This window comes from Lissotriton vulgaris, chromosome 4_1 (genome assembly GCF_964263255.1).
Source record: "Lissotriton vulgaris chromosome 4_1, aLisVul1.2, whole genome shotgun sequence".
Lineage (NCBI taxonomy): Eukaryota > Metazoa > Chordata > Amphibia > Caudata > Salamandridae > Lissotriton > Lissotriton vulgaris.
This window is the reverse complement of record NC_141691.1, coordinates 405,563,469-405,579,044: the sequence shown is the minus strand read 5'-3', so window position 1 is coordinate 405,579,044 and position 15,576 is coordinate 405,563,469. Positions and strand designations below refer to the sequence as shown.

Sequence of the window (15,576 nt, the reverse complement as noted above, 5' to 3'; positions counted from 1 at the left end):
GAGAGAGAAGGCCTCGTCGGATTCTCCGGCCTCCTAGGTCCACGGGCCGCCTCAGGATCACCAAGACGGAGCGGGTGCCATTTTGAGCTCGGCGCCGCTCGGTCCGTAGGCACTCTCCCGGCCCTCGTTCTCCTCGACTGTGCCTCGCCGTGGCTCTCCAATGTCGCCCCCTGGCCCAGCGCCCAACACACTCAATAATCGGAGGGTTGGGGGGCCCTTGACGCCCTGGAAACAGGATTAATGGCGGCTCGATCGCGGAGCCGAGCGCTCGGGCGACTTCCACCTTCGGCGCCTTAGCCACGCCCCTGACTTTATGCCTAATAGGTCGACGAGACACAACCGCCGGAGATTACATAACTGGTTAGAGGTGGCAATCACTAAAGAACACCCACTTATCGTCCTGTCCTGTCCTTGGACGCTGAAAAGGCTTTGACACTGTCCATTGGCCGTTTTTTATGCCAGTGCTGGGAGACTTTGGGTTTGGCTCGGTATTTAGACAGTGGATCGCAGTTCTCTATGAAAAACCACTGGCCAGAACTAGAGTCAATGGGTAGTGTCCAAGGAATTCTCAATAGGCCGGGTTACGCAACAGGGATGCACCTTTCTCCCCTGCTTTTTGCACTGGTCCTGGAACTGCTTGCCTGTGTTATCAGAGCACACCCAGACATAATGGGATTTCGAGGTCTAGGAGACAAGGGATCTGAGGAACACATCTCACTGTATGCAGACCACATACTGATGTATGTCGCAAAACCGGAGACATCTATCCCTAATAAAATGAATAGTTGTGAAACCTACAGAGCCCATGCGGGGTACACAATTAACTGGGAGAAATCATGTCTCTACCCAGTGGGAGGCAGTAGTGGGTGTGAGGTATGCCCAAGTTCACTCCAATTGGCCTCAGAAGGTTTTAAGTATTTGGGTATATATGTCACGACAAACAAAACGATGGCACTGGAACGAAACCTCTACCGAATACACAGTAAATTCCGGAGAGATGTTGATAAATGGCAGACTCTGCCACTAACCCTGTTGGGCCAGGCTGCACTTTACAAAATGATAGTGCTCCCAAAGTTCCTATATGTCATGTATCAATGGATCCCAGATGAGGTGTTCACTAGGATTGAGGGCACACCGAGGACGTTCCTCTGGGATGGGAAATCACCAAGGATAGCGCTGGAGACACTGCAACGCAACCAATACTACGGGCCTATTATTGGGCAACCCTCCTAATAGTGATGAATGACTGGGAACATACTTTCTTGTTTCCTGCACTTGCTTAGCTGTCTGTTCTCTCCCTGTATGTGTGTTATGTTTGGTACTTGTTCAAAGCGCCAGGACGCCCCTTTGCTGGGGCAGCTGCGCGCTGTATAAATAAAATTAACATAACATTAACATACAGATCGGAACCACCCTACCTATGCACTTGATCACTCACAATTCACTGAGCATCCATACACAGATTACATCTATGGGGGAAAGGGCTCCACACGTCTCCTAACAGCCACACAGATAGTGATAGCAATCTGGAAAAAAGTGGAACGACAGACGAAATAGGCAGGTTGAGTGACAAGGGAAACCCCATTTTGGGTGGGCAACAGACTTAAAGAAATCGCAAAATTGAAAGGTTTCCGGAAATGGGACCTCCTGGGCATCACACAGCTGAAAGATACTGTATCGAGGGAAACTGGAGACTTTCTCATACCTCCAGTATGCAATGTCCAAATCCCGATATTATAAATATTTACAACTGGTACACGCATTGGCGGGCACTACATATTGACACAACAGAAATTCCTGTGTATGCATCACTAGAGGGTCCCCTCCTGATGGGAGAGAGCGGAGATAAGGCAGTCTGATGGACTGTTGTGGAGGGCTAGGTCGGCCGCCATCTTGAGTGTGGGCCGGACCCTGCAGGACCCGAGTTAGCGGTCCAGCGGAGGGTGGGGTTTTGCCTACAAATAGATCTGTTGCTCGTGGGACGGTGCGTTTATTTTGAGGCGGTGGCAGCACCTCATTACGACGCTTGAGAAGGCGAGCAGATTGCGAGGGCTCTCCTCTGCTCTTACCTGTTTCCCATTGATGCATATACTCTGACTCCTTTTTAACACTTTTAATTGATTTTAGGAATTACTGTGTTATTACTGTGTGTACTTTTAAAAACCTACCGCTATTAGCACTGCTTTAAGTAGGTCCCCCTGTGCCCTGTTCCACCGCGGCTCCAAGTGCCGATTGTTGTGGAGGGCTAGGTCGGCCGCCATCTTGAGTGTGGGCCGGACCCTGCGGGACCCGAGTTAGCGGTCCAGCGGAGGGTGGGGTTTTGCCTACAAATAGTCATGCACTTTAAGACGCGCAGCGGCCACGCACAGCGGGTGCGCCGTTTGCGCGCCGAAGGAGCGCCAAAGGAGGGCCCATCTGTGCCCGTCCGTGTCCCGGACGCGGCCAGCGCCAGCCCCCCTGTCGGTGCCCCTCTAATACCCCACAGGACCAGGACTCGCTACTCCCGTGAGTACCTTATGGCACTTAATTTGCCCTCCTGCCCCTGCAGTAACTCATGGGAAGCGGCCGGCGACCCCTCGCGGGTCTGTCAAGCCTGCGACTTTCGCTATCAGCCCATTCTTTCATGTCCGACTCAGCTCCCCGATGATCCGTCACTCATCCGTGCAGGCCTGATCAATGCTAGATCATTGGTCAAGCACGCTGAGGACATTTTTGAACTACTGAGTGATAACCAGTTCGATCTCCTCTTCGTAACTGAAACCTGGCTAAATGAGACATGCGGCCCTGTGGTCGAATTTGCCATCCCACGAGGTTTCAAAATTGCTAGGAACGACCGCCCATTAGGCAGAGGTGGTGGACTAGCAGCCATATTCAGAGAACAATGGACTCTCTCTCTTGAACCCCAGGGCCCCCAAGCTGATGCTGAGATACTTAATTTCTCACTTTCACTTGGGGTGCACTTTACTCTAGGTGGCACCCTGGTCTACCGACCACCAGGCCATGTTGGTAGATTTCTAGGCACACTGGAGGACATACTAGTCCCACGGGCGTTGAAATACTCCAGATACCTTCTGTTGGGGGATTTCAATATGCATGTGGATAACCCCGACCTCCCTGACACGTCCCGCTTAATGAAGCGCTTGCCATGGCCCAGCTCAATCAATGGGTTAAGACTCCCACCCACTCAGGCGGACATGTCCTCGACTTGGTCTGCACTAATTTCGACATTAATCTAACCCACCCCGAAATTGTGCCCTGGTCCGACCATATGCTGATTAGATTCTCATGGACCCTGACCCGCCCGGCCAAGACCAATGACCCAACTGCTCACAAACAAAAAATCAATGTAGAGATTATGTCTGAACATCTTGACACCTCCCGCCCCACTCTTCCTTTTGAAATTGAGTCAGCCGTTAGCACATTCAATTCCTGGATTGAAGGTGGGTCGGCCGCATCAATAAAAACAGGTCGGGTTTGCAGACTGCGCTCTACCCCTTCTAAACCCTGGTTTACCCCCACCCTCCGTGATCTTAAGTCAGGTTGTAAAAGACTTGAACGGACATGGAGACAAGCCTACCTCCCCGAGGCTAAAAAGAACCTAAGAATGGCGCAAAAGAAATATTATGCGGCGATTAGATCCGCTAAAACCCAATATTTCGAAGGGCGTATAACTAATGCCAATAACAATAGCAAAGAAATCTTTGCTATAGTGAAAAGCTTCACCTCACCCTGCGGCGCCTAACCCATACTTGCCTCCTCGGAGAAATGGTGCGAAGAACTCTCTGTTTTCTTCGTTGACAAAATCATCAAAATCCAAGACGATCTTCTTACTGTATGCAACAGTTTTCCTCCCACACTGGTCATTCCGTCCCCCGTGTTGCCTACCCCCACGGAACGGTTTCACCAGTTCACCCCAGCAGAAACCTCGGACATTGTCAGCATCCTCAAATCCCTAAAATCAGGATCCCCTTCTGACCCTTGTCCTGCCAGAGTGCTTGCACGTCTCGCAGACACAATCAGCAATGAGGTAACACATATCATCAACCGCTCCTTCCTCACTGCCACGGTTCCGGCCTGCTGGAAGCAAGCTAAACTGCTCCCACTTTTAAAGAAAAACGGTTTAGATCCTGCTATCCCCGCTAACTTCCGGCCCATATCACTGCTGCCGGCTTTAGCAAAAATATGTGTAAAGGTCGCTTTCACTCAGCTCGACAATTTTGTCGAAAATTCCCAGGCTCTACATCCAGCGCAGTCAGTCTTTAGAGCAGCCTACAGTACGGAGACGGCGTTGGAAATATCTGAGGCCATCCGGGAGTGTCTGGACGAAGGTGGCAGAGCGGCTCTGATTTTATTAGACCTCTCTGCCGCCTTCGATACTGTCCCTCACTCCCTCCTGCTTACAAGATTAGCGGCCATAGGCATCACAGGCTCCGCACTTGATTGGCTAACGTCTTTTTTAGACAACAGATCCCAACAAGTTTGGATGCCACCTTTTGCCTCCTCCTCCAAGAAACTTGTAACGGGGGTACCTCAGGGCTCTACCCTCAGCCCCCTGCTTTTTAATATATATCTTACCCCGCTCATTTACCTCGCTGAACAACTGGGAGCAAAAATAATGGCCTACGCTGACGACACTCAACTCCTGTTCACGTGGCCCAAAAACAACCTGGATACATCTGGAGCACAAGCCTGCCTATCATCTGTCTTTCGCTGGCTTGCCCTTGCACAACTAAAATGCAATGAAAGCAAATCTGAAATCCTGCTGTATGGCTCCTTCCCAGACAACTTTGGCAACTCTCTTTGGCCGGCCGATCTACCATGCCCCAAATCCATCGGAGGCCCTGCCAAAAATCTGGGAGTCTGGTTCAACAATGACCTCAGATTCAAGGATCATTTAAAAAAACTTACCGGGATCTGCTTCTCCACACTCAAAACTTTACGCAGGTTCTTCCCACTCCTCCCGAGAGAGGCCAAGGAGACCGTCATTCGCGCCCTCATACTATCCAGATTGGATTACGCAAATGGCCTCTTCTGTGGCCTTCCTGCCTATTTGACCCACCGCCTCCAAGTCATACAAAATGCCGCTGTACGGCTTTTGTTTAATATACCTAAAAGTTCAAGTGTCCGTCAACCTCTCCGAACCCTACACTGGCTCCCAGTTGCCCACAGGATTTTATTTAAAATCCTTGTCCTTGCCTACCGAGCTGTCCATCACACTGGCCCAGCATACCTGAGGAAAAGATTCTCCCTATATGTCCCAAACCGCCCCCTCAGATCAGCCAATCTGCACCAAATGACTGTCCCAAAATTCAAATACAGCAGGCTCGGTGGCCAATCCATCTCTGTCAGAGCAGCGAGAGCATGGAACACCCTTCCGCTCCAGATAAGAACAGCCCCATCCGTTCAAGAAGGGCCTGAAGACCCACCTTTTTAACATCACTGTATAGGGTCTCCCCTGCTCTGCTTTGCCTCTCACCCCTTTCGCGCCAGGATACTATTTTTTTAGTAACAGAGCGCGCTACAAAAGCCTCTATAATAATAATAATATAGGACCATCATCAATAACAAACCGTACTCCTTACAGAAGTTGAAGGCTAAGTGGGAACTGGATGTGGGAGAAATAGAGGATCTGGATTGGGAAATGGCACTGATGCATCCTTGCGAAGTGGCCATTAAATCGTGACTACGATTGATCCAATTAAAGTATTTACACAGGGCATATTACGATAGGGCACATCTACATAGAATAGGGAGAGCAGAGGAACCCAACTGCCTGCGCTGCCGAGCACCGGAGGGTACCTTCTTCCACACGATTTTGGAATGCTCCCAGATTCAGAGGTACTGGGTGAATCTGTTAGAAGAACTAGGGGCCATTCTGGAGGGTACGATCCCCTTGAACCTGCAGTTAGTTCTGCTGGGAATTTAAACTGAGGTTGATCTTCCTAGGACAAAAGTATTGCTACTCCAGTTGGGACTGGTGGTGGCAAAGCGTGACCTGGCCAGGACACAGGGGGCGGTGCTATGCCCGTCAGTGACTGAATGGTAGCGAAGCATGGACATGCATATGCTGGGAGAGAAAACGACATATCAGGCAAGGGCATGTCCTAAAAAGTTCTGGAAAGTATGTAAGCAGTGGCTTAAACACTATGGACTTATGCTTACTGAATCCCACTGAGGTCTTGAGACGAGCTGGGCAGAGGGTTGGGAGGGGCCGACCAGAGGGGGATCAATGGGGTATGCTACTGTCGTCCCACTGTTTACTACTGTATAAAGAACTTGATGCTGTGGTATTGACTTTGAAATGTCTTCACATTCCTGATTTTAACTGTTACTGTAATGCAACTATGAAAAATGCTAGTAACTATAATAAAAAAAAAATTAAAAAAAACTACAGCTAGGTTCTTTGCCAAAAAAGGGTAATTTTTCGCTGTGAAATTGTGGTGTGTCCACTTTGCGTTTTGCGCCGTTTCCTGTCGCAGGCACTAGGCCTACCCATGGTACTTGATTCTGTGACAGGGCACCATCTGGGCTTCTCTGTGCAGCGGATTTCAGCGCTGACGCGGGGCTCATTTTTTTCCGCCGCCATCTCCCCATGCCACGGCCACTATCGCCAGGCCACGCCCCCTTTCTCCTTATAATCATGTGCTTTTCAAGGACGCGCAGCGGGCGAGCGCAGCGGGCGCGCCGTTTGCCCGCTGAAGGCGCGCCTATGGCAAGCCAGTCTGCCCCCGTCCGCGCCTGGTCGGGTCTAGGGACTAGGCAGAATGGTGAAAGTTACAGCTACACCTCCTTTGAACTCTGTTCCTTACAGCACTCTTGCCCCCCCTACATCGATCCCGCCACACACGCCTGCCTAAAGGCTAATAACATCTAATAATTAAATAACACTTAATTCAGGACACCTCTGCTACCACGCCTCAAGGCGCTTATTCCATTAGCCTTACTCCAAGGCATAATGCCCTGACACTTCGCTGCCTATATCTTAACACCAGATCTCTGGTAAAACATCAAATAGACATCTTCTTACTGCTTAAATTGGATAGACCAGACATGCTACTCGTCTCTGAAACCTGGCTCACCGAGGACTCCCTACCGGATATCCTTACAGCTCTCCCGGCAGAGGCGTCGCCGCCATCATCCATAAAGATCACAAGTTCACCACCGTACCTTCCTTGGATCTACCAGACACTGAAAAGCTGGTAATTAAATCCGACACAGACAAGGGAACTATGGTTTTGGTATTGATCTATCGCCCACCTAAAACTATGCCTACATTCCCAGTCTCCCTGACTGAGCAAATGGCCAGCCTAGTCATTAATTATGATAAGGTAATGCTGATTGGGGACTTAAATTATTGGTACAATGACCCGGAAGCAGGACCTCAGGCCACAGAACTCTTTGAGTTTCTTTCCCATATGAACTTTTCTCAATCAGTTCTGACCCCCACTCATGTAAAGGGACATATATTGAACCAGATTTGGTCACACAATGTCCCATTGTCCACCCTGACGACAATGCCTTGCACATGGTCTGATCATCACCTACTGCAATTCTCCATCACCTTTCACAGCCATACAAAGGCCCCCGTTTCCGCAGGGGGTTTAGCAAGGAAATGGAACTCATTAGATAACCAAGATTTTCTGTCCACCTTGGCTAATTCTATTCCAGCACCCTCCCCAGACATTAACCTTATGGATAAAGATCTCTCTGACTGGCTCTTGGCAGCCTGCAACGAGCATGTTCCACTTACTAAGTTCTCACGTGCTCGCCGCATGGACGCCCACAGGTGGTTTACAGCAGATCTAAAAAACAAAAATTAGAATTGCGCCAATTAGAGAGAAAATGGAGACATGGGTATTCTGATGAAGACAGATCATCATACACATCTGCCCGCAGGAAGTATAAGAACTCCATCCTATCTGCTAAGGCAGTTTTTTTCTCCGAAAAAATCTCCAAGGCCCAACATAAATCCAGAGAAATCTTCAGGTTCGTGAATGACCTATGTAACTCAAATGATGTGCAATCAGCTTAATAATTTTTTCAAGGATAAGATTGCCATTATAAAAGAAAGTATTCAGATCAGCTCTATCACGGCGGACAGTGCGGATATTTGCAGAAACCCGTCCGAACTGGAGGCTGTCCCTCCCATAGACCAATCCAGGTTAGCAGAATTGATGAATCGTGTGAAGTCCGGGTCTCCTAATGACCCCTGCCCCCCGCATGTACTAAAGGAAGTTTATTCTGAACTTCCACGAGGAATACTCCCCTCGTTAATGAGTCCCTATCGCAGGGAATAGTTCCCAACTCGTTTAAAAACGCTACGCTGGTCCCATTAATCTATAAACCAGGTGCCGATTCATCTAATCTATCGAACTGCCGGCCCATATCCCTCCTCCCTTTTGGTGAAAAGATTCTAGAAGCCCATGTGGCTAGCTGCATCTCTAACTTTATAGAGACATCTGACTACCTGAAGTTCAACCAAGCCGGCTTTCGCCAGGCGCACTCTACCGAGGCGGTGATCCTCGCTGTCCTGGACACAATGAGGTCAAATGCAGATAAGAGCATACATCAGGCCTTGGTGCTCCTGGACCTGTCGGCAGCGTTCGACACGGTGGACCACACCATCTTATTACACCGTGTCGAACAAGCCGGCCTTCGAGGCGCGGCCCTCGGCTGGGTCAAGTCCTTTTTGAACGACCGATCCCAGGCAGTCAAGCTTGAGAACTTCACAGCGCCCAAACTGTCCACCACCTGCGGCGTTCCGCAGGGCTCATCATTGTCCCCCCTCCGATTTAATCTGTACCTTAAACCCCTATTACACTCTTTAAAAAACAGGAAGGTTACAATATACAACTATGCGGATGACCTGCAACTTATTTTTCCTCTAAACTTAACAGACTCCGTCGAGGAATTTCAGGCCACAATGCTGCACATTCAAGGGTGGATGGAGCTGAACCACCTAAAACTCAACCCCGGAAAGACCGAGCTGGTACTCCCGGGTAAAAGCTCAACCATCTGGGGCCCTCACTTCTGGCCGTCATCAATGGGGTCTCCTCCGTCTCCCTCTCTTTCGGTGAAAACCCTGCGGATCACCCTTAACTCCGATCTCTCTGAAAAGTCAGGTGGGAGCGGTGATCTCGTCTAGTTTTTTCCAGCTACGGAAGATTACGAAAATTGCTCATCTACTTACGCACTCTGCCCTCATCCAGGTGGTTATCGCCTTGCTCCTCTCCCGATTCGATTTTTCCAAGTCCATCTATTTAGGACTCCCCCTGGCTCTGTCTAAATGCCTGCAAATCGTGCAAAATCAGGCGGCTAGACTAATCTTCAAAAGCAACGGTAGGAGTTCAGCGAAACCACTGCTGGCCACTCTTCACTGGCTACCTATAGCCCAAAGGGTAACTTTCAAGGTAGGCTGCTTGGCCTTTAAGGCTCTCCATGGAAAAAGCCCTAAGTTTATTAACAACCTCATAAACAAACATGAACCGACTCGCAATCTCTGCTCTGGCCACCTGTCCCTCCTCACTCTGCCTTCCTTTAAAAAGAAACGTCTTGGCGGATGACGATTTGCTCATTTAGCCCCAAAGATCTGGAACTCTTGTACCTTGTCACTCCGGAGATGCACTAATCTTTTGGAATGCAGGGTCGCACTGAAGACCTGGTTATTCAAGCAAGCACATGGTTAGGTTACTGTTTACCATCTTTCTCACCACTAGCGCCATGAAACCTCTGGGTGCCCGTGCGCTTAACAAATCTTGAATAACATAACATAACAAACAAGTGAGGTACCATTTTTCTCGGGAGACTTTAGGGAACGCGGCGTGGGTGGAAATTTGTGGATTCATGCAGATTCCAGAACTTTCCACCACAGAAATGTGAGGAACATTTTATTTTTTTAAACTTATTTTAGGTTTGCACAGGATTTTGAGTAAAAGAACCTGGAGAGAGCCAGTCCAGTCACACCATCCTGGATTCCCCTGGGTGTCTAGTTTTCAAAAATGTATAGGTTTGCTAGGTTTCCCCTTGTGCCCGCAGAGCTAGGGTTAAAAAACTACAGCTAGGCATTTTGAAAAAAAGGGTAATTTTTCATTGTGAAAATGTGGTGTGGTCACGTTGCGTTTTGAGCCATTTCCTGTCATGGGCACTATACCTACTCACACAAGTGAGGTACCATTTTTATCGGGAGACTTAGGGTAATTCAGATTTGTAAAGCAACTGTTATTACCTATTGACTTTCGATGCATTTCTGCCTTCCAAATGAAAGACAATGTGTAAAAAAGAAGTAATTTTGAAAAATGATTGATAATTCTCATGCTAGTCTGAGTATTCTTAATTTCGGAAATGTGCAAATATCTACTGTTTCAAAACTCTACATTTCAGAAATACATTGGTATCTTTCATACCGATTTTTCCATGTATACATTTTCCCAGAATAATTGCTATATACCCGGTACATAATAAAAAGGCATTGCAAGTCGCTGCTCAGTTTTTGGCTCTGGATTCGTCAGGTTCTTGGTGAACCTACAAGTCTTATATATCCCACAACCAGTAAGGTCTAGCGGATGTAATGGTATATTGTTTTCAAAGAGCTGTCACGATTAGAATAAGTTACAGGTGAAAACGTTGACACAAAAGGCAGTTTTTTTCAACTAATTTTCAATTTTTCCTATATTTAACTGTTGGTTTCTATAAAGAAACCTTGCAGGATCTACTCAAATGACCCCTTGATGAATTCAGTCTACTTTTCAAAAATGTATAGCCTTCCAGGATCCATTATTGCTTTCATATCCATGTCTACCATTAACTGGAAGGAGGTTGAACGCACAAAAAGTAGCAAAAACAGGCTATGTCCCAGAAAAATGGCAAACTGTGTAAAAATGTTCGTTTTCTGACAAAAGTCTGTCATTTCCTAAAATCTGGGAAAATTGTGATTTCAGCTCCACAAACCCCTTTTTTATACCATTTTTAGGGAAAAACCCAGACTCTTTCATTTGCAGCACTTTTTTCCCCAAAAACCCAAATGTAGCTGTATTTTGGCTATTTCTGGGTCCCATCAATAAAATATTCCAGGGGAAACCACAAATCCTTGATACCTTTAGAATCCCCAGGATGTTGGAAGAAAAGGACGCAAATTTGGCGTAGAAACCTTATGTGGTCAAAAAGATACAGGGGACTATGCGTGAACTCCCCCAAATAGCCAAAAAAAAGGCTTAGCACAGTGGTTGGGAAAGGCTTAGCAGCGAAGGGGTTAAACAATAAAACTTAAGATACCCATTGTTTCATACTCAACGTACAATGTATTTAGCCCCCTCTATTGATCCATAGTGAAAACGTAATTTACTAGCAGCACATTATGTTCTTGCTAACTGGTGTGAGTAACACATTGCTAAAAAATTAGATTCCCATTTTTGAAAAAATGTTAATGACCATGTTCTCTTGCTCCCGAGCAGCAAGATCGAGGATAGTTACAAAATATTAAAAAGAGGTCTCTGATGTGATGAATTTTTGGACTGGTTTTGAAATAGATATTATTCAATACCATCATGCATCATGTCTGTGAAATCTACTTGTATTGTTTTAATATTGTTCTCTCATTTTAACCCCTTCAGCGCGGCGCGAATTTTCGCGCTGTGCTGAAGGTTCTAATGAGCCTATCGGCTCATGACGGAACGGTTCCGTCATGAGCACAGCTCAACCGGCGCTCATGGCGGAACCGTTCCGTCATGAGCATGGAAGGGGTTAACGTGGTAAGAAGAAAATGCTTGTTCACAAATGGGTTGGTGGCCGTAAATGCAGTGAATCAGTTTAAAAATACTTGTCAGCCGTATGAATGATCTTAAGCATTTGTGTCTGTTTCAGGTGGCGCTCACAACAGATAACTGCAGGAATGCCCAAATGGTCGATGAAGAAAACAATGTGGAAGCAAAAACGGGGCACAAAAAACTGGAGAGGCCACCAGATCCTCGAAGACTTGATTGTGCAGGAAAGCTGATAGCACCAGACACCAGTGATAAAGAGTTGCCTTTGAAAAGTGAAGACGATTTAATTATGCTTGATTTTACATTATCAGGACCTCAAGTTCTGGAGAGTGCACAGTCTGAATCCATCAGAACACCAGCCCTACCCACAGGAAACCAGGCAGAAGCTTTTTCCGCTAATCTCCAGTCAGTAGAAGCAGAACACTCTACAAACCTCAAGAGTGCACTGAATTCTGGGGTACAGTTGGCAGGACAACCACTGATGGGCATCCATCCGGTTGTCTCATCAGGCTTCAGCAACCTCACTCCTTTTATGAGCAGAATCTGTTTCTCTACTTCTCAGGTCCCTGCTGTGCAGAAACTACCTTTGCCTTTTCAATCTGGAACAGTTTTAACACCGAACCAGCCACTGGTTTATATACCACCCTCTACTTGTGGCCAGTCTCTCAGTGTCGCCTCCCTTCCAAGCACGCTGGGCGTTGCATCCTCTGTTACACTACCAGTGTTGCCACCATACCTTCCAGAGCGATGTCTTACTGGCATTATGGCTCCTACAGAATTGCATCCATATGCCTTTGCCTCTTCAGAGGGAAGACACCTAACTTCTGATCCCAAGATATCTTCTATGGAAATCAGCAAGATCATCACTTCTGCGCCCTCCCCATCGCCCAGCATTACTAACAATGTCACAACTGTTATGGACTGTCCTCCTTCTTATGCAGATTGTACTTCATCAACAGCACTTCCCAACAAGCAGTGTCTATCATCCCATTCATCTCTTCCCGCAGGTTGTGGAAGTCCTATTCCTTTGCTGAGCATCAACTCATTGAATAGGGTACCAGGTCACATAGATCAGAATACAGATGGAGCTTCTGGTTCTTTTTCCCCCTTGAAATCACCTCCACAGCTTGAACGTGAGATGGTTTCTCCACAAGATTGTAATGAAATGCCTCTTGATCTTTCCTCCAAGTCTAACCGCCAAAAACATACCCCGCCCAACCAACGCAAAACTCCTCCTATGCCAGTATTAACTCCAGTCCACACAAGTGGAAAAGCTGTTCTCTCCACTGTCCTGTCGAAGTCTGATTGCAGCAGTCGTCGTCATTTGCAGAGCAGCTACACTAGCAGCACTGGGACTTCAGGTCTTGGTGCTACTGCACCCTATGTACTTTTTCCAGAGTACATGATGAATGGTGACACTCGTTCTTCTCAGGTCTTGACCTCCTCTGCATCTTGGTTAAAACGCTCTGCTTCTCTGCTTGGCACTATACCCGGAACCTATGTGGGGGTGGCTAATCCTGTTCCTGCCTCGCTACTTATCAGAAAAGATTCCAATGTGGAAATTAATAGTGATTCGAGGCATTTGGCCAAACAGGAATCCATCTCTATCATAGATCAGGGGGAGCAAAAAAATCCAGCCCCCTGTGCAAAGAAAGCCATTCGAACCACTGTAGAAGGACAACAAGTTAACCGGCCCTTCCTTTTTGGACCGATTCCTTCGATGACCTCAGTGTGTGCTGCAAAAGAAACCACCTTGTGGACTGCGCCAGTACAAGCAACTGTTCAAACTAGGTGTCCAGGGAATGGAAACTCCTCATCTCCCCATGTGTTACCAGTTGGTTGGCCCACATATCAGGTCTCTGTATCAACTGGTATCTCAACTACTGGGCAGCCTATCCAGAATCCATGTACTGCTTCTAGAATGCCGTCTTCAGATGGCGAATGCACCCTGCTGCCCAACCCCAAACCTTCCGACACCACTGTATTACCCGTTAGAAGGTCTAGTGAAAGGAGTTCGGAAGGTCATTCACAAACAGTTGTATCAACTTCTCTGAAAGATGATCCCAAAGCAAAAGGCGTGATGTGCAAACCTGTGCACACAGAACCCGTAAGCGAAGCTCTCCTGGCTTCGAAATTGAGAGCAGATGATCACCCAAAGTTTGTTCATTCAAATTTGCCAAAAGGAGGAGTCACCACGGGATGTAATATAAGGAGCAAGAGCATGAGTACTGTTATGAATAAAGCAACCAATGAGCAAGACCGTAAAAGTGGCAGAGCTGAAGAAAGTAAGACTAATATTGGGCAGATTGATGGCTTCAAAATGAACTGTGGTCGGAAATCGGGGGACACTAAACCCCAAAACAAAGTGTTGGCTACCTATTTATCACATGATCAACCCACAAACAATTCCCATAACTTCAGAAATGTTCAAGACCCACCTTTGCTAAATCAAGACCATGCCCTAAAAGATCCAGAAGATAAGATGTCCCGGCACAGTCGCAGCAAAAGTGTAAATGAAGATACAACAATCAATCAGCCTGTGCACTGTGTGCATGAAGTGGACTTGACGAAAGTGAAAATTGAAAAGACTGATGGTGATGAGGCTTACGGGTCACCCACTTCACACAGCAGAGCAGAATGGATGCCAGTGAATAATTTCGGTGGAATTACAAAAGCCAAAGTTAAAAACAGAATTAAAAAAGAGAGCAAGGAGGTGGGAATAAAACGCAAATCAAAGCGGCAGATGGAGGACCTCTCTGGGAAGAGGGCTCAAAAGAAATCAAAATGCAAAATGAAGGAAGATGACGAAGTGTCTAGCAAACCTTATAAGAGGAAGGTGAGTTTTTTTTAATATTAACCTGCCAACAAGGCAATATTGCTGACCAGTGTAACATGCAGATTTGTCAGTTTCATTTGTTTCTTTATTTGTGTGCTCATTTGAAGTTAAAATACTGCATATCTTTGTAAACATTGTTTCCTGGCATCTGTGGATGAAAAGTGCAGCTTCACCCTTTAAAATGTCTTTGTTAAATTGGCTTTAGCATATTGGTCCGTATAACCTGATTAGTGGAGGTACAGTAGGTACAGGCCATAGGAAGCATTAGGTCTGAGGCAAATAAATAGAGTAGTGTTATAATAGATGAAAAACTGCAATATTGGTGACTCTGTGCACTGATGTTCACTTTTTTAAATGGCAGTGCATGATTGTAGATTGAAGTATGTATTTCCATTGACAGAAAGAACCGAGTAGTGGAAGATATAGTTAGGGGTCCAAAAATGAAAGAATTGATTCTGTCCTGGAGAGGTAAGGAAATCAATGAAAGTGTGGAGAATGAGGGGGCAATCTTGATTTTTCACATGAAAAGAAGCAGGAAATACCTAGGTGAAAGCATTTGGAAGAGAGATGATTGTGAACTGACTGGTAGTGGAGCAGGAGAAAAGACACACGAGATGTGAAGGGAACAAAGTGTGTGGGGAAGAGAGAAGCGGATCAGAGTGCTCAGTGGACAGTGCATTTGGAGAAATCAGGTGGTTACAGAATGATTGGGAGTAAAGGTACACGTGGAAGACTACAAGGAAGAAACCCCTGTTGAACAGGTACAGATGTACTGCTGATGGCCGTGGGGTACCTCTGACCTGGGAGAAGAAAGTGTACTAATAATGCTGATATATGTGAAAAAGTCATAAAGGTTGGGCTTGTGTTAAATGTCAAAGTAGTGCATTATTAGAAGAGTGCCAGAAGGTAATATGTGAATGAGAGAGTGATGCCGATACAAACCTTTCCTTCTCATACAAGAACATGTTTGTGGGTCAGATA

The 15,576-nt window shown here is 46.8% G+C and overlaps 1 protein-coding gene across 10 annotated transcripts in view; it reads left to right on the top strand.

Annotated features, from left to right (window-relative positions):
- BCORL1 (BCL6 corepressor like 1) overlaps positions 1 to 15,576 on the top strand; it is a 962,450-nt gene that overhangs the window by 594,667 nt on the left and 352,207 nt on the right. For all 10 annotated transcript variants that reach the window (XM_086918805.1, XM_086918802.1, XM_086918799.1 and 7 more), the window contains one exon: positions 11,860 to 14,595. In XM_086918805.1, the coding sequence (XP_086774931.1) occupies positions 11,860 to 14,595 (2,736 nt within the window). The remainder of the gene's footprint in view (positions 1 to 11,859; positions 14,596 to 15,576) is intronic.